At 45.4% G+C, this 19,324-nt stretch overlaps 1 protein-coding gene across 2 annotated transcripts in view; it reads right to left on the bottom strand.

Moving 5' to 3' along the window:
• The window catches only part of sdccag8 (SHH signaling and ciliogenesis regulator SDCCAG8), a 331,517-nt gene that overhangs the window by 12,778 nt on the left and 299,415 nt on the right, over window positions 1–19,324 (bottom strand). Inside the window, exon 17 of one of the 2 annotated variants that reach the window (XM_033025849.1) lies at window positions 4,864–5,008. In XM_033025849.1, coding sequence (XP_032881740.1) covers window positions 4,864–5,008 — 145 coding nt within the window. The remainder of the gene's footprint in view (window positions 1–4,863; window positions 5,009–19,324) is intronic. The other variant, XM_033025848.1, reaches the window with a different exon arrangement.

The raw sequence follows: 19,324 nt of genomic DNA, 5'->3' as shown, positions 1-19,324 counted from the left end.
TGTGGATGATCAGCCATGATCACAGTGATGATCGCTGGCTCAAAGGGCCGAATGGCCTACTCCTGCATCTATTGTCTGTAGAGCTCCCTCCAGGAATGGCTATCCAGCGGGTCACAAATCAAGTTATTGCCATTTAAAATGCCTGCGAACCGTTATCATTGGTTACATGGCACTCTGGTGCTTGATTTAACATATAACCATATAACAATTACAGCACGGAAACAGGCCATCTCGACCCTTCTAGTCCGTGCCGAACACATAATCTCCCCTAGTCCCATATACCTGCGCTCAGACCATAACCCTCCATTCCTTTCCCATCCATATAACTATCCAATTTATTTTTAAATGATAAAAACGAACCTGCCTCCACCACCTTCACTGGAAGCTCATTCCACACAGCTACCACTCTCTGAGTAAAGAAGTTCCCCCTCATGTTACCCCTAAACTTCAGTCCCTTAATTCTCAAGTCATGTCCCCTTGTTTGAATCTTCCCTACTCTCAGTGGGAAAAGCTTTTCCACGTCAACTCTGTCTATCCCTCTCATCATTTTAAAAACCTCTATCAAGTCCCCCCTTAACCTTCTGCGCTCCAAAGAATAAAGCCCTAACTTGATCAACCTTTCTCTGTAACTTAGTTGCTGAAACCCAGGCAACATTCTAGTAAACATCCACTTCCAACATCCACTTCCAATTACAACCAGCTGATTGGGTGTGCGCAAGGCATTGCTGAAGATAGTGGCCAAGAAAGCTGGAGTAACTCAGTGGGTCAGACAGCATCACTGGAGAAAAGGGAAAGGTGCATTTCAGATTGAGACCCTTCTTCAGACTGAGAGATTTAAGGAATATTGAGCCACTGGGAGAGACCCAAAACCACCACTGTGTGGTCATGACTGGTCTGCCGGGAAAGCAGCCCTAGGCAGCCAGAGGCTCTATCCGAGGCTAAGACTGAGTTGCTGGGGCAAGCCTAAGATACCAGAACCTTTTCCTCCCTACAAACTCGAGGGATTGTGCCCACACACACACAGAAGCAAAGACAGTCTGCCAGGATAATCCAGAGACTGCCAGTGCTACCAGATCAAGTTCAAAGCTGAGCTGCTGGGTAGAAACCTGCACCATCAGCACCTCCTCTCGAGGCAAGGGTGAACTGCAGGAAGATGCCTGAAATTGCCATGCCTGCTCCTTTAGAGATCAGGATTGTGCTGCCGGGACAACCCCGAGTTCGCCAGCGTCATCGACATGTGCTCTGATGGTGAAGCACAGCGCTCCCGGGTGGTCCTCTGTAAATACAATAAATTATGTGCGTTCACCCTACTGCAAGTGTCGGTGTGGCCACTGCCGAACCCCCAACATCACAATACCCACACTCACAAGTAGAAAGGGTGCTTGGGATTACATTTAGTCTGGGTAAGGAACGCAAGGAGAACAGGCAAGCAAGGACCAGCTAGTGTCAGGGAGAGGGACAAAGATCACATGATGGTGACATCCATGCCTGTTTGAGAGGAGACATTGCCCCCCTTCCACTGTCTTCCCCCAGTATCACATCCAAAAACCTGAACAACTGTGCAAGATGCTGCTCTGTACCCACAGGGGAGTCGGGGCTCATTTGATGTACAATAATTGCAATTGGGATCAAGACAGGTCGAATCAAGTCTGTGAGGAGGTGGAGGGAATGAAGGAAAGATGTAACAGACCCTTTGAAATGAAACAAAGCAAGAGAAAGAAACTAGGGCAAGGGAGAAAAAAGTGTACGGAGAGCAGGTGAAGAGAACAAGCAAATCCAGTATGCCACTATTAAATCTCTGGAGTAGGTTGAGAGTAGGGACCTGTTGTAAAATAATATGCTGACTGTTGCCTAGAAATGTAATTGCATCAAGCTGTTTCCTTTGGCATTATGCAATTGAAAATTGATTTTTTTTCCAGAGTGTAGTACAATAATGTCAACTTCTGGATCATTGTGTGTCACTTTAAAAATTCAGCTGGGCATTTCCTGCTACAAATCACTCTTGCAATGCCACGGTAGGTAAATTACTTACTGACAAAGGAACTTCAGCTTGAAGCATTAAAGTCTATTTCTCTTTCCACAGAATTTGCCTCATCAGATAACTTTGTGTATTTATTTCATGCTTCCAGAAAATGCAGATTTTGAGGAATTCAATTCTTTGAACTTACATTTATTGGTGTTGCTTTAGCCAAACACTGCAACATCTCACCAAGTCCCCTGGTAGACAAAAATGCTGCAGAAACTCAGCGGGTGAGGCAGCATCTATGGAGAGAAGTAATAGGCGACGTTTCGGGTCGAGACCCTTCAGACTGATGTAGAGGGGGGGGGGGGGGGGAAGAAAGGAAGAAGCAGAGGCAGTAGGCTTGTGCAAGAGCTGGGAAGGGGGAGGGGAAGAAGGGAGAAAGCAAGGACTATCTGAAATTGGAGTAGTCAATGTTCATACCGCTGGGGTGTAAACTAACCCAGCGAAATATGAGGTGCTGTTCCTCCAATTTGCGCTGTGGCAATGGAGGAGGCTCAGGACAGAAAGGTCAGATTCGGAATAGGATGGAGAGTTGAAGTGCTGAGCCACCGGGAGATCAGGTTGGTTAGCGCGAACTGAGCGGAGGTGTTGGGTGAAGCGATCACCAAGCCTGCGCTTGGTCTCGCCGATGTAGAGAAGTTGACACCTGGAACAGCGGTTGCAGTACATGAGGTTGGAGGAGGTGCAGGTGAATCTCTGCCGCACCTGGAAAGACTGCTTGGGTCCTTGGATGGAGTCGAGGGGGGAGGTAAAGCGACAAGTGCAGCATTTCCTGCGGTTGCAAGGGAAAGTACCCGGGGAGGGGGTGGTTTAGGTGGGAAGGGACGAGTTGACCAGGAAGTTACAGAGGGAACAGTCTCTGTGAAAAGCAGAAAGGGGAGGAGATGGGAAGATGTGGCCAGTGGTGGGATCCCGTTGGAGGTGGCGAAAATGTCAGAGAATTATATGTTGTATGCGACGGGTAATGGGGCGGAAGGTGAGGACAAGGGGGACTCTGTCCTTGTTTTGAATAGGGGGATGGGGAGTGAGAGCAGAGCTGCGGGATATAGAGGAGACCCTGGTGAGAGCCTCATCTAGAATAGAAGAGGGGAACCCCCGTTACCTAAAGAACGAGGACATCTCCGATGTCCTGGTGTGGAACACATCTTGGGTGCAGATGCGGCGTAGACGGAGGAATTGGGAGTAGGGGATAGAGTCCTTACAGGAAGCAGAGTGGGAAGAAGTGTAGTCCAGATAGCCATGGGAATCTGTGGGTTTGTAGTAGATGTCGGTCAGTAGTCTGTTGCCTGCGACGGAGATGGAGAGATCTAGAAACGGTAGGGAGATGTCGGAAATGGTCCAGGTGAATTTGAGTGTTGGATGGAAATTAGTGGTGAAATGGATGAAGTCAGTGAGTTCTGCATGGGCACAGGAGGTAGCACCAATGCAGTCATCAATATAGTGGAGGTAGAGTTTGGGGATAAGGCCATTGTATGCCTCGAACAGGGATTGTTCGATGTACCCTACAAAGAGGCTGGCATAGCTGGGGCCCATGCGCATGCCCATAACTACGCCTTGGATTTGGAGGAAATGGGAGGAGTCAAAGGAAAAGTTGTTGAGGATAAGGACCAGCTCCGCTAGGCGGAGGAGAGTATTAGCAGACGGAGATTGGTTGGTTCTGCGGTCGAGGAAGAAACGGAGGGCTTTAAGACCCTCCAGGTGGGGGATGGAGGTGTAGAGTGACTGGACCTCCTTAGTGAAGATGAGGGAGTGGGGGCCTGGAAAATGGAAGTCATGAAGGAGATGAAGAGCATGTGAAGTGTCTTGGACATAGGTGGGGAGGGATTTGATCAGGGGGGATAGGATGGAGTCGAGGTATGTGGAAATAAGTTTGGTGGAACTTTTTCCCAGCTCTTCCACAAGCCTACTGTCTCCGCCTCGTCCTTTCGCCCCCTCCCCCGACATCAGTCTGAAGAAGGGTCTTGACCCGAAACGTCGCCTATTCCTTCTCTCCATAGATGCTGCCTCACCCGCTGAGTTTCTCCAGCATTTTTGTCTACCTTTGATTTTTCCTGCATCTGCAGTTCTTTCTTAAACAAAACTTAAAGTCCCCTGATCTCAAGCCCCTAACCCCTAAATCCCACTATACGCTGCTTGGAGAGATAAGTTTTTTTGGCCTTCCATCACAGCAATGTGATGGATGTTTATGTAAATTATGTTGTGTCTTGGGTCTATTTGTTTGTAATGTATGGCTGCAGAAACGACATTTCGTTTGGACCTCAAGGGGTCCAAATGACAATAAATTGAATTGTATTGTATTGTATTGTATTGGCTCATTTCCCTCTGCCAACACACTGCTAGATTCCTTATCCTTACAGTCAGTTGGCCCTTCTGCACCTCCCTCAGAACGTTCTGTCACCTCCTTGTGCTCCCAGTAGCCTGTGCCTGTGCCTGACATTCTTCCAAGCCTGGCCTTATAATAATATTATTATTATTTTTAATAAATGATATTGTTTGAGGTCAGCATCCAAAGTTGATCCTTACTTTATCAGGTATGCCGGAATTTCTGGTGTGCCTGATAGAGTAGGCATTAACATTTCAGTTTGTTGAACTATATTTCCTCTCCAGTCCATATAAACCACTGATTGCATTGCAGATTTGTTGTAAGCACAAAATATTGAAGTACTTTGAAAAAAAACTGCCATTTCCACTTGACTTTCCTCCATATGAATAAACTTACTTTACGAAGGAAAGAACAAGAGATCACTGACATGCACCTTAATTGGAATATGGTGGCTGGTGCCATACATCTACTACAGTGACCTTAGGTTAATGTGAAATAGATAACAGAAGAATGCTACTTAGTCTGAGACATTTTCTGATGACTGGAGACACTGCAACTTTTCCAGTAGGGTCTGTCTTTCCTTCATCAGCTCATTTTGCTTCTGCAGTAGTTCCACCACTTGCTGTGCACTGGCCTGACTGTGCTGGTCCAACTGTTGGAGTCTGCAAAGAGAAAACAACCAAAGATGTACCTTCAGAATGCATTCAGAATATTCCCTGTTATGTCAGTTATCACCTGAACTGCCATTAAACATGGTTTCTATTTGGAATCCTTTTGATTTGCAGATGAAATATATTCAATAGCCATAACCAAAACGTTGTTGTGTCCCAAGGAGTGTAACCCTTGATTTCATGCTGAAGGGTATCTAAACGTTGTGGTTTCTCTGCAATCCTCTTCCTGCTGTTACACTTCTGTGTTGTGGCATTAAATTATTTTTCTATTAACTCAACTTCCATTTCACCATTGCAACTATTAGGAGCAACTGGCTCACCAGATTTTGCTCTCCTGCTTGAGCTGCAATCTATTAACTAAGCAATACATGTGGCACTAACCTATAAATACAAGGAGAGAAAGAGCTATAGATTGCAACATTTCAGAATGGCTACCATGAGTGTCATAAGCAAGTGCAGAACTGATGAAAATTGGGATTGGATGTAAATATCCATAGAAAGAATGTAGCATTGATCTGGATATACCTATTCAGTTAACAGTGCTACAGAATAGTAAGTGTTCCAGTTTATTCTGAGAATATTTCACTTTTGCTTGAACTCATTTATAAGCAGATATTTGGCCAGTAACTGCACAAAAGACCATAAACAGTTCTTTGTATCTATTTCAATTTATATGTTTGTGCACCTAACTCCAATTAGCCAAAGGGTTTTCATCCAAGAATGCACCATTCTGATTTTTTTTCATTTATCTAAGGTAGACATATTTATAAAACAAGCTGGTTGGATTCTAACTGTTCAATAATCATGACCAGCTCCAACTATTACTGATCAAACCATTGCCAAATATTTGAACCGTGCAGAGCGAAGGACAAAGCAGCCCAGCTACTGTCACAAGTAAGTGGTGCTAATACAAATTTATAATTTAAATGAGTTCAATATCAATTTAAATTGGCCAGCTCTCCTTTGTGCATTCATTTAAATCTCATCTGATCTTGGCTTTGTTTCAGGCCATTGGATTAGACAGCTAATTAATGTATAATTTGTTACTGTTTTGGTCCTGCTAAATTAATTAATGTCCATCTTTCCAAATCTGATAGATACAGATTGAAACTTACTCTCAGGAGGAGTGCAACTCACAGTTGTCATTGTAAATTAAGGGCCTGTCCCACCTACGTGTCCTTGGCACGCAAATTACGCGACCTCGCGGTCGCGTTGAGCCGAGACGGTCCCGCGAAAATCGGGCGCGATTCCATGCGTACACACAGTCGTCTGGAGCGCGTGATGTCATTTGAAGATGGACACAAAGCTGGAGTAACTCAGCAGGACCGGCAGCACCTCTGGAGAGAAGCAATCGGTGACGTTTCGTGTTGAGACTCTTCTTCAGTCTGAAAAGAAGGGTCTTGACCCGAAACGTCACCCATTGTTTCTCTCCAGAGATCCTGCCAGTCCCACTGAGTTAAGGGCCTGTCCCACCAGCATGCGATTGCATGCGTTCTGCGTGACCAAACGTGGTCGCTTGAGGCGTACAGCCTCGCGGGGCCGGTCCCACTTCCAAGCGCGGAGGCGTATGGAGTTGTGCGGCGCTGGTCCCGACATCATACTCACCAATCAGCTGGGCAGGAGACGGGCCGACTGAATTTGGATGTCGCACGGTGTCGGGCGGTGACGTCATCACGCAACGGCACGCCGGGCGGTGACGTCATCGTGCAATGCCACGCGCAAGGCGCACGCCGTCAAGACGCTGCCTACGACATCAAGACGCAGCGTACGCCCGTCGCGACGCTGCGTACGCCCTCAATGAGCCTGCAGGCCGACAGACCGTTGCCGCGTGAAGATTTCGGACAGTGCGGGATTTTCGGAGCCCCACGCGATGTCGGGACCAGCCCCGCACAACTCCATACGCCTCCACGCTTGGAAGTGGGACCGGCCCTGCGAGGCCGTATGCCTCAAGTGACCACGTTTGCTCGCGCTAGATGCATGCAATCGCATGGTGGTGGGACAGGCCCTTTACTCCTGCTCTGAGAGTAGAAGTGGGGGCGGATCCGGACCGCAATGGCCGTGAGCCCCAGGCCGAGCTTGGCGATCGTTTGCCTGCTTCTGCTGCTGTTGAAGGTGAGACGTTGCGTCAGGGTCTTGGACCTGTCCCACTTTGGCCGTCAGTTCCGCGACAGGCCGTTGGCACGCGAAGATTTAGTTCACTACAAAAATTTAGGAGCCCCGCGCGATGTCGCGCACAACTACATACCAGCGGCCCCGCGCGGCCATACGATGCCCGTGCACCTCAACGCGACCACGAGGCCGCGTAATTTGCGTGCCAAGGACACGTAAGTGGGACAGGACCTTTATGGTCTACAGAGGAAGATAGAAACATAGACATAGAAACATAGAAATTAGGTGCAGGAGTAGGCCATTCGGCCCTTCGAGCCTGCACCGCCATTCAATATGATCATGGCTGATCATCCAACTCCGTACCCTGTACCTGCCTTCTCTCCATACCCTCTGATCCCCTTAGCCACAAGGGCCACATCTAACTCCCTCTTAAATATAGCCAATGAACTGGCCTCGACTACCCTCTGTGGCAGAGAGTTCCAGAGATTCACCACTCTCTGTGTGAAAAAAGTTCTTCTCATCTCGGTTTTAAAGGATTTCCCCCTTATCCTTAAGCTGTGACCCCTTGTCCTGGACTTCCCCAACATCGTGAGCAATCTTCCTGCATCTAGCCTGTCCAACCCCTTAAGAATTTTGTAAGTTTCTATAAGATCCCCTCTCAATCTCCTAAATTCTAGAGAGTATAAACCAAGTCTATCCAGTCTTTCTTCATAAGACAGTCCTGACATCCCAGGAATCAGTCTGGTGAACCTTCTCTGCACTCCCTCTATGGCAATAATGTCCTTCCTCAGATTTGGAGACCAAAACTGTACGCAATACTCCAGGTGTGGTCTCACCAAGACCCTGTACAACTGCAGTAGAACCTCCCTGCTCCTATACTCAAATCCTTTTGCTATGAAAGCTAACATACCATTCGCTTTCTTCACTGCCTGCTGCACCTGCATGCCCACTTTCAATGACTGGTGTACCATGACACCCAGGTCTCGCTGCATCTCCCCTTTTCCTAGTCGGCCACCATTTAGATAATAGTCTGCTTTCCTGTTTTTGCCACCAAAATGGATAACCTCACATTTATCCACATTATACTGCATCTGCCAAACATTTGCCCACTCACCCAGCCTATCCAAGTCACCTTGCAGTCTCCTAGCATCCTCCTCACAGCTAACACTGCCCCCCAGCTTAGTGTCATCCGCAAACTTGGAGATATTGCCTTCAATTCCCTCATCCAGATCATTAATATATATTGTAAATAGCTGGGGTCCCAGCACTGAGCCTTGCGGTACCCCACTAGTCACTGCCTGCCATTGTGAAAAGGACCCGTTTACTCCTACACTTTGCTTCCTGTTTGCCAGCCAGTTCTCTATCCACATCAATGCTGAACCCCCAATGCCGTGTGCTTTAAGTTTGTAAACTAATCTCTTATGTGGGACCTTGTCGAAAGCCTTCTGGAAGTCCAGATACACCACATCCACTGGTTCTCCCCTATCCACGCTACTAGTTACATCCTCGAAAAATTCTATAAGATTCGTCAGACATGATTTACCTTTTGTAAATCCATGCTGACTTTGTCCAATGATTTCACCACTTTCCAAATGTGCTGCTATCCCATCTTTAATAACTGACTCTAGCAGTTTCCCCACTACCGATGTTAGATTAACTGGTCTGTAATTCCCCGTTTTCTCTCTCCCTCCCTTCTTAAAAAGTGGGGTTACGTTTGCTACCCGCCAATCCTCAGGAACTACTCCAGAATCTAAAGAGTTTTGAAAGATTATTACTAATGCATCCACTATTTCTGGAGCTATTTCCTTAAGTACTCTGGGATGCAGCCTATCTGGCCCTGGGGATTTATCGGCCTTTAATCCATTCAATTTACCCAACACCACTTCCCGGCTAACCTGGATTTCACTCAATTCCTCCAACTCCTTTGACCCGCGGTCCCCTGCTATTTCCGGCAGATTATTTATGTCTTCCTTAGTGAAGACGGAACCAAAGTAGTTATTCAATTGGTCCGCCATATCCTTGTTCCCCATGATCAACTCACCTGTTTCTGACTGCAAGGGACCTACATTTGTTTTAACTAATCTCTTTCTTTTCACATATCTATAAAAACTTTTGCAGTCAGTTTTTATGTTCCCTGCCAGTTTTCTTTCATAATCTATTTTTCCTTTCCTAATTAAGCCCTTTGTCCTCCTCTGCTGGTCTCTGAATTTCTCCCAGTCCTCCGGTATGCTGCTTTTTCTGGCTAATTTGTACGCATCATCCTTCGCTTTGATACTATCCCTGATTTCCCTTGTTATCCACGGATGCACTACCTTCCCTGATTTATTCTTTTGCCAAACTGGGATGAACAATTTTTGTAGTTCATCCATGCAGTCTTTAAATGTCTTCCATTGCATATCCACCGTCAACCCTTTTAGAATTAATTGCCAGTCAATCTTGGCCAATTCATGTCTCATACCCTCAAAGTTACCTTTCTTTAAGTTCAGAACCATTGTTTCTGAATTAACAATGTCACTCTCCATCCTAATGAAGAACTCAACCATATTATGGTCACTCTTGCCCAAGGGGGCACGTACAACAAGACTGCTAACTAACCCTTCCTCATTACTCAATACCCAGTCTAAAATAGCCTGCTCTCTCGTTGGTTCCTCTACATGTTGATTTAGATAACTATCCCGCATACATTCCAAGAAATCCTCTTCCTCAGCACCCCTGCCAATTTGATTCACCCAATCTATATGTAGATTGAAGTCACCCATTATAACTATTTTGCCTTTGTCGCACGCATTTCTAATTTCCTGTTTGATACCATCTCCAACTTCACTACTACTGTTAGGTGGCCTGTACACAACACCCACCAGCGTTTTCTGCCCCTTAGTGTTTCGCAGCTCTACCCATACCGATTCCACATCCTCCAAACTAATGTCCTTCCTTTCCATTGCGTTAATCTCCTCTCTAATCAGCAACGCTACCCCACCTCCTTTTCCTTTCTCTCTATCCTTCCTGAATATTGAATATCCCTGGATGTTCAGCTCCCAGCCTTGGTCACCCTGGAGCCATGTCTCCGTGATCCCAACTATATCATAGTCATTAATAGCTATCTGCACATTCAACTCATCCACCTTATTACAAATGCTCCTTGCATTGAGACACAAAGCCTTCAGGCTTGTTTTTACAACACTCTTACCCCTTATACAATTATGTTGAAAAGTGGCCCTTTCTGATTTTTGCCCTGGTTTTGTCTGCCTGCCACTTTTACTTTTCACCTTGCTACCTATTGCTTCTACCCTCATTTTACACCCCTCTGTCTCTACGCTCACACATTTAAGAAACCCTTTCCCTTTAACTCCATCCTCCACTATCCCATTTGACGCCCCACCCCCCTTATTCAGTTTAAAACCACCCGTGTAGCAGTGGCAAACCTGCCTGCCAGAATGCTGGTCCCCCACCTGTTAAGATGCAATCCGTCCCTTTTGTACAGTTCCCCCTTACCCCAAAACAGATCCCAGTGATCTAAGAATCTAAATCCCTGCCCCGTGCACCAGTTCCTCAGCCACACGTTCAGGTCCCGTATCTCTCTGTTCCTGCTCTCGCCAGCACGAGGAACTGGAAGCAAACCGGAGATAACAACCCTGGAGGTCCTGCTTTTCAGCATTTTTCCGAGCTCTCTAAAGTCACGCTGCAGAATATTCATCCCCTTCTTTCCGACATCGTTTGTGCCGACATGCACTACCACTTCCGGATGTTCACCATCGCCCTTGAGGATTTTCTGCACTCTGTCCGTGACATCCTGGATCCTGGCACCAGGAAGGCAGCACACCATCCTCGCATCCCGTCTGTTGCCGCAGAAACCCCTGTCGGTACCTCTCACAATGGAGTCTCCCACTACAATGGCGTTGCCTGCCTTAGGCCTTTTTGGTTTTGGCTCAACAGCCCTATTCGCATCACAAGCCAGTCCGTCGCCCAGTGTAAACACCTCTTCTGTCCCGACAGCTTCTAAGTGGGTGAACCTGTTCACAAGAGGTACAACACCCGGGGACGTTGGCATTCCATGCTTCCCTCCCGTTCTCACTGTCTCCCACCTTCTCTTTTCCAGTACCTTAGGTGTAACAATCGTACTGTAGGACTTGTCGAGGAACGACTCCGTTTCTCGGACGAACCGGAGGCCATCCACTTGCTTCTCCAGTTCCCCAACACGGCCCTTCAGGAGCTCCACCTGGATGCACTTCTCGCATTTGTAGCAGCCAGAGGCACTAGCGGTGTCCTTGACCTCCCACATACTGCAAGCATCGCACTGAATCAGCTTGCCTGACATCTCCTTCTTTCGTCTCTACCTCTCAAGCGTATTGCGTGGTCTCCTCTCCTCAGCCTCCTCGCCAAAGACTCACACTTTTCTCACAGGGCACTTCACTCACTGCCGTTCGCTAAGAGCAGTCTTGCTTAAATTAACTGATAAATTGCCTGATTTACCAATTTACAAACCAAATTCCTCAGTTTTCAACTGTTTTCCCAGCACTGACTCACTTCTCTCCTCCCACTTGGGCTAGAGCCAATCTGTCGTATCTCTTGCTAATCTCCTGCTGCTGTTGCTCCCAAACCTACAGCAGTTCTACAATATATTCTGCTGTTAGCTATGTCGAGATTATGTTTTGTTGGTGATGATTCTTGCTATTAGATGTATGGAGATTACACCAGATACTGTGTAGAAAATAAGCAAAACTGTCCCATTATATCAAGAACATTAAAGATCTTAAAAGAGATAATAATTTCCTGACGATTTTCCCAGCAGATACTGTGAACTACAGGGGTGTCCCGAGTATTGCTATGCTTGAAGTGCCAATTTAGCAGACCCCAACCCAAATGCAGGGATTGGTATAGAGTGGCTACTTGCATGGACATAATGTACTGAAGGTTCTGTTTCTGTACCATATGACTGTGACTAATTAGTGTTCAGGTTGGTCATACTCCATTTGGTTACATGACTTTCCAAGCAAAAGATAAATATCAACTCCATTTAACTTAGTGTCACCATCAAATGCTCTTTGGAGACACAAGAAACAGCAGATGTTGGAATCTTGAGCAGAACTCAACGAGCTGAAGGAACTCAGCAGGTTAGGCAGTACCAGTGGACAAAATGGACAGATGACTTTTCAGGTTGGGACTCTTCTTCAGAGCTGATTACAGTAGGCAGAAAGTTTGAAAAGAGAGGTGAGTAATACACCATGGAAACTGGCTCTTTGACCCAACTTGCCCACACCAACTAACATGACCCATCTATACTGGACCCACCTGCCTGTGTTTGACCCATTTTCTTCTAAACCTGTCCTATCCATGTACCTGTCTAATTGTTTCTTAAACGTTGCGATAGTCCCTGTCTCTGGCAGCTTGTTCCATACACCGACCACACTTTGTGTGAAAAGGTTACCCCTTAGATTCCTATTAAATCTAATCCCCTTCTGCTTAAACTTATATCCTCTGGTTCTCAATTCACCTCTTTAAGATCACCCCTCATCCTCCTGCACTCCAAGTAATAGAGTCCCAGCCTGCTCAACCTCTCCCTGTAGCTCAGACTTTCGAGTCCTGGCAACATCCTTGTAAATCTTCTCTGTACCCTTTCCAACTTGACAGAATCTTTCCTATAACATGGTGCCCAGAACTGAACACCTTACTCTAAATGCGGCCTCACCAACGTCTTATATAACAGTAACATGACCTCCCAACTTCTATACACAATACTCTGACTGATGAAGGCCAATGTCCCAAAAGCCTTTTTGACCACCCTATCTACTGGTGATGCCACCTTCAAGGAACTATGTACCTGCACTCCTAATTCCCTCTGTTCTACAACATTCCTTAGAGCCCTACCATTCATTGTGTAGGTCCTGCCCATGTTAGACTTTTCAAAATGCAACACCTCACATTTCTCTGTATTAAATTCCATCAGCCATTCCTCAGCCCACCCCCTTACTGATCAAGATCATGCTGCAATTTTTGACAACCTTCTTCACTATCTGCAATACCACCTACTTTTGTATCATCTGCAAACTTGATAATCTTTCCATGTACGTTCTCATCCAAATCATTGATATAGATGACAAACAGTAACGGGCCCAGCACTGAACCCTGAGGCATACCACTGGTCACAGGCCTCCAGTCCCAGAGCAACCTTCCATCACCCTCTGCTTCCTTCCATGGAGCCAGTTTTCTATCCATTTAGCTCTCTCCTTGAATCCTAAGCGAGGGTAAGGTGAGGGTGGGACAAAACTTGCAAGTGATAGGAGGACCTAGGTGAGGGGAGTTTGATTGGCAGATGGGTGGAATAAGTCAAAGTCAAAATCAAATTTATTCGTCACATGTACCAACGAAGGTGCAGTGAAATGAATTTGCCAGCAGCGATACACTTAATAAAAGACACACAATACACAATAGAATTCAACAAAACATCCACCACAACATTCCTCACTGTGGTGGAAGGCAACAAGTTTCAGTCAGTCCTCCTCCCCCGTTCATCCGTGGTCGGGGCCATAGTCGCCACTACAGACGGCCGATGTAAAGACCCTCTTTTTGTTTTGTATCAAAAAATAATTTATTTAATTTCAACACGATACAAAAACCAAAACCATGGTGACGTACCCACCACCATGTTACAAAATCATCAAACAACTATGCTACAAATATTCTAATAACTACTATACAACCTCGGTAAAGGGGCAAGCATCTGGCTTGGGCAAAGCCCTGTTCCGCCTGGCACGGTGACACGTGGATAGGAGCAACCCAGCCAGGACATCTTCAGCCCTGTCCACTTCCTAGATCCCGTCACCAGTCTTTCGGTCACTGACAGCAGAGCCACTCCTCCCCTAGCGGACCCAGGTGGAGTGGCGGTGCTCCTTGCCCTCCAGACCCTGGCTACAAGGGACGCTCTGCTGGTCCCTCTACCCTCAACAGGAATGACGCTGCTCTTGGTCTTGGCGCTCTTTTCCAGGTCGTCCAAGAAGGACCTGAACTAACGCCGGTCGTTCCAATATACAGGCCGTCTCGTAGGGATGATCAAAACTCCGACGTCGGGACGGTCGAACACACTTCGCGGCTTGGAGCACCCGAATTGGCCACTTTCCTACCGGAGACCACGGCTTCAGGATTTTATAGGCCGCAGGCCAGTGGTCGGAGCTCTTCTTCACCGATCACCGGCAAGGGATCCCAAACTCCACGCCACGCCCATGGCTAAAAGCTCCACAGACCACAGCCCCATGATGCCAAAGTCACCAGGCCAGCGATTGGAGTACTCCTTTCTGGCGACCCCCCGCAAGGGCCCGCCCCGCTCCGCGATGGAAGGGCCCGACTCCGGGAGAGGCCGCTCCAATCCAAGCTGTTAGGCCCGCGAGGGAGACGGAGAAATTACATTTGAGTATAGGAGCAGGGAGGTTCTACTGCAGTTGTACAGGGTCTTGGTGAGACCACACCTGGAGTATTGCGTACAGTTTTGGTCTTCAAATCTGAGGAAGCACATTATTGCCATAGAGGGAGTGCAGAGAAGGTTCACCAGAATGATTCCTGGGATGTCAGGACTTTCATATGAGGAAAGACTGGATAGACTCGGCTTGTACTCGCTAGAATTTAGGAGACTGAGGGGGGATCTTATAGAAACTTACAAAATTCTTAAGGGGTTGGACAGGCTAGATGCAGGAAGATTGTTCCCGATGTTGGGGAAGTCCAGGACAAGGGGTCACAGCTTAAGGATAGAGGGGAAATCAGGGATCAGAGGGTATGGAGAGAAAGCAGGTATAGGATACTGAGTTGGATGATCAGCCATGATCATATTGAATGGCGGTGCAGGCTCGAAGGGCCGAATGGCCTACTCCTGCACCTATATTCTATGTTTCTATGTTTCTATGAAAAATCGCCTCTCCGTCGAGGAAGTGACTGAAATAACGGTTTCCCCCTTCCACCACCCCCACATAAGACATACCGACAGACACTAAAACAAACATTTGGACACACTTAAAAAACCCCAAAAAAGTCAAAATAACGAACACACTGCTGGCAGGGCAGCCGACTCACGGCGCCCCCAACCGACCTAAGTGACAAAAGATAGAGATGAAAAGGAGACAAATAGGTGTCAGATAAGGAGAGAAGAGGAAGTGTTAATATAAACCTGGAGGGAGAGATATGGGTGCAAAGTGATGGGGGAAAAGTGAAGGATAAGATATGAAAGAGAAATGGGAGACTCGGGGATGGGAGGTGAGTGCATAAGGGAAGAGAAAGAAGCAGGGTAATGGGTGGTGGGGGGGGGGGGGGGGGGGAGAGAGATGGTGGGTGAAATATTTGGACAACAGGGTGAAGGGAGGGGGGGGGGGTCTGGAAAAAGAGGGTAATAGGTGGGTGTATTGAAATTGGGAGAATTCAATGTTCATACTGTTCTATAGTAAGCTACTCAAGCAGAATATGGAGTGCTATTCCAGTTTGCGTGTGGCCTCACTCTGGCAATGACAGAGCCAAGGACAGAAAGGTCAATATGGGAAGGGGAGTTAAAATGACAAGCAACCTGTGGAAATGCATATTGTAGTAGAAACAGGGTTCGGTCATAGGTCCCTTTGAGCCTGCTCCGCTATTCAATAAGATCATTGATCTAATATTTGGCTTCAGCATTTTCCTTTCAAATCCCCATGATTTCTCTGTAGTCCTGAAATCAATTCCTGTTAAATAGGCTTATGGCATGAGATCTATTGCTTATTCTGGGGTACATTTCCAAAGATTGGCAACGTCCAATGAACAGTAATTTTTCCTCTTCTCGATCTTAATTTAGCAACTCTTTTTCAACTCACTACTGTACAGTGGAATTGAACAGAATTAATATTTCAGCATGTTGTTAGACTTGACAACTAAAGACTAATTATTTCCCCACTCATCACCAACCACCCATTTGTAAATTTGCAGGGATCCAGTCCAATCTTGGGATTACAGTCCTGCAATGAGCTTTAATCAGTCTTTTGTGTGACTGATTAGTCTTTTGTGTGACTGTTATTAGCCTGGTATAGGTGTAACTTTAAATCATATACTTGGGAACAGGGCACTGAAGAATTTAAACTCCCATTTTTCACATGTTTGGTGACATTAGAGCTGTTGCGATGCCTGAGCCATCACTCATCAAATAAGAACAATCATTTGGAGCCTCTGTGATGGATGAGAATTGAAGGAAACAACATGGTCCTTGGACCCAAAGTTAACCTGTGTCCTCATATGTATTTGTAAATCGCCAGAGTCCCTGCCTCAGATCTGAAGATTTCCAGATATGTTCACTGACCAGCTTAGTCCTCTGACTGACAAGATCAACATATGGCAAGGTTGTGATATCAAAAACATTCAAGATGTTAAAAAAGACAATCATATCCCCAATGAATACTGTGAACTCTCCATTCAGTCCTTAGTCTGTGTGGATAAGACCTTAATTTTCATTACTACCTCGGCTGCGCCTACTAAATAAGTGCTTGCCAGAACTTGCAATTCCAATTTACTAAAATCACTTCCCTTTCACTCCTTCAGATAAAAGTCTAATCCAGATGTAACAGCAAGAAGTGAAATTTCACCAATGACGAATGTTTTGCTTCCTCATTCAAGCTATCAATGTTCAACACCCTTAATTATTACCAATCCATTTTTCAGTTTCACATCAAGTCAGGAATATGTTAGAAAACTGGTGTTTGTGTTGTTTAATTTAGCTTCAGTTGCAGAAGGAATCATTAGATGGATTTCAGCACAAATTGGTTATTTTGCACAAGCAACCTGTAAGAAATCCTAATTAAAGCATTACATTTCTTGGCAAATTACTTACACATTTATCAGGACTCAGCTGGTTGAGTTCTGCTATCTGTGTGTGTCTCTTTTCAACTATTACAAAAACACAACGTTCCCTCACAAGCCTATTATTTATTCAGTGGAATAGTCACAGGGGGTTAAGTGTGCAACTATTCTCAAATCACCTTTATCATATTTCAGGTTTACTGGAAACAGTAAACCACTTCGCCGATGCTCTTGAACACCTAGCCTCAGTGCCTCAAGGTTGCTTGCCAAAGCAACTAACACAATCATGCTGGCAAAATACAAATCACTGATACATATTCAAATCTAATTTAAAAATGCAATCAGTAGAAATATTCAGGCCATTGCAGAAAGTGCTATATACACAGACCTTGCATGGATAGTGAAGAAAGGAACTGCAGAAGCTGGTTTATACCGAAGATAGACACAAAATGATGGATTAACTCAGTGGATCAGGCAGCATCTCTGGAGAAAAAGGATGGGTGACTTTTCACGTTGGAACCCTTCTCGAGTCTGAAGAAGGGTTCAGACCTGAAATGTCAATCACCCTTTTTAACCAGATACTGCCTGACCTGCTGAGTTACTCCAGCACCTTGTGTCTATCTTCCTTATATGGATATGAAAGCTTTAGCGGAATATGGGCTGCATGGACGGGTTGTGTCAAAGGGTCTGTTTCTGTGCTATATGACTCTATCATTCTGGGACCTGGACAGTACCAATTTTGATCTCCAGGCTCTGACAAATGATATGGTGGTATCCTTCTGTCTCCTTCCAGCTCTACTTTTTTTCTGTATATTCTATATCTCAATTCCTCAAACTTTGACCCTCCATTGCCAAGCAATGTTTTTTACTTAACCACTTCCTCATCGTAATTTTCTCCCAAAAGATTAATTCTCTTCCTCACTCATCACTGGTCTGAGACCATTTTCACTCCAAAGTTTTGTCGTGTCTTGGCTCAATCCATGGCCCCAATCTCATGTCATACTTCAGGATCATCCTGGTGACTGAAATTAACTCCGTTCCCTTCGATTACCAAGCTAAAATTCCCCACTGAATTTGAAAACCCAAGCTTTGAAGCTACTAGTTTCTCAGGTTCACACTTCTTGTTCACACACAGCTTCCATCTTGTATGTGAGCTTACTGCCTTTTTTGATCCACTAACTACTACAATTCTCCTCATTGAAACCCTCTTAAAAGGTCTTTGCCCCCCCCCCTTCCCAACATCTCTTGCATTTGCTCTGTATTCAGCCTCATTTGATTGCTCCTGTGAAACACCTCAAGATATTTTCCAATGTGATCCACGCTAAGGAGTTGTTGTTTTAATGTCAGTGATTTCAAACCACTTCCATTTGGACACAATTCTAATACAGATGTGGAAGCTGAGTGTAGAATTTCATCCAGGAAAAATATTTGATCAACATCCTGTCTATTGTTTATTCAGTGGAATAGTTGCATGAGTGGTAACCTTGGCCAATTCCCCTTCCTTTAAATCATTTTTATGGCTTCTGCACCACTGTAATGAATTCAGCTAAATTAACAGAGAGGTATCAACATTGGAAGCTCAGCAATTCAGCTTATAAACACTGAGAAAGCATCGGAGCCCTTATCATGGCGCCTCATGTGGATGGATAATCAGCTGGCTGGCACATGCTGCAGATTCAGCAAAGAATAATAATTACCCTAGAGACACAAGAGACTGCAGATGCTGAAATCATGTGCAAAAAACAGACTGCTGGAGGAACTGAGTGAGTCAGGCAGCATCTATGGAGTGAAATGGACATGCGACGTTAGGGTCAGACTCTTCTCTAGACTCATTACTGAGGTTACTGAGACATTGCAGGGAACTATTCATCTGTACTCTCCTCACCCCTCTGCTGTCATAGAAAAGGATATAATCGAACAAGGAAACTGACTAATTGTATTGATAGACTATAAATGATGAATTTGACATTTCATGCATAAGTTTTCATATTTTTTTGAAAATATGTCATGCAATTTATTTCAACTCAACTAATTTTATCCACCTATTATTGTCAATTCAATGGGAAACTAAACCAAACTAGCAGCTCAAAAAAACTCAAAGTACCAGCATTCAAATTAAGTATGAAATTAATTTGTTTGCAAAACAAGCGAAGAAATGTCTGTTATTTCTATCTAAATATAGTTAAAATCTTGAGCCATAGCAAAATATCATTGTACCTGTACTTCACTGTTTTTGGGAACTTATATTATACCTCTACCTCACCATACTTGTGTATATGACAAATAAACTTAACTTAGGTATGTTAAAGATTATCAACACAGGTGCAACGAGGTTGACTAATTAAACTTGTTTAAATTAATTACATTTCACTCTACTGTTAAATTGCATGTAGCAATCAT

Source organism: Amblyraja radiata, chromosome 8 (genome assembly GCF_010909765.2).
Source record: "Amblyraja radiata isolate CabotCenter1 chromosome 8, sAmbRad1.1.pri, whole genome shotgun sequence".
Taxonomy (NCBI): domain Eukaryota; kingdom Metazoa; phylum Chordata; class Chondrichthyes; order Rajiformes; family Rajidae; genus Amblyraja; species Amblyraja radiata.
The sequence above is the reverse complement of the archived record's forward strand: the minus strand, read 5'-3'. Positions and strand labels throughout refer to the sequence as shown.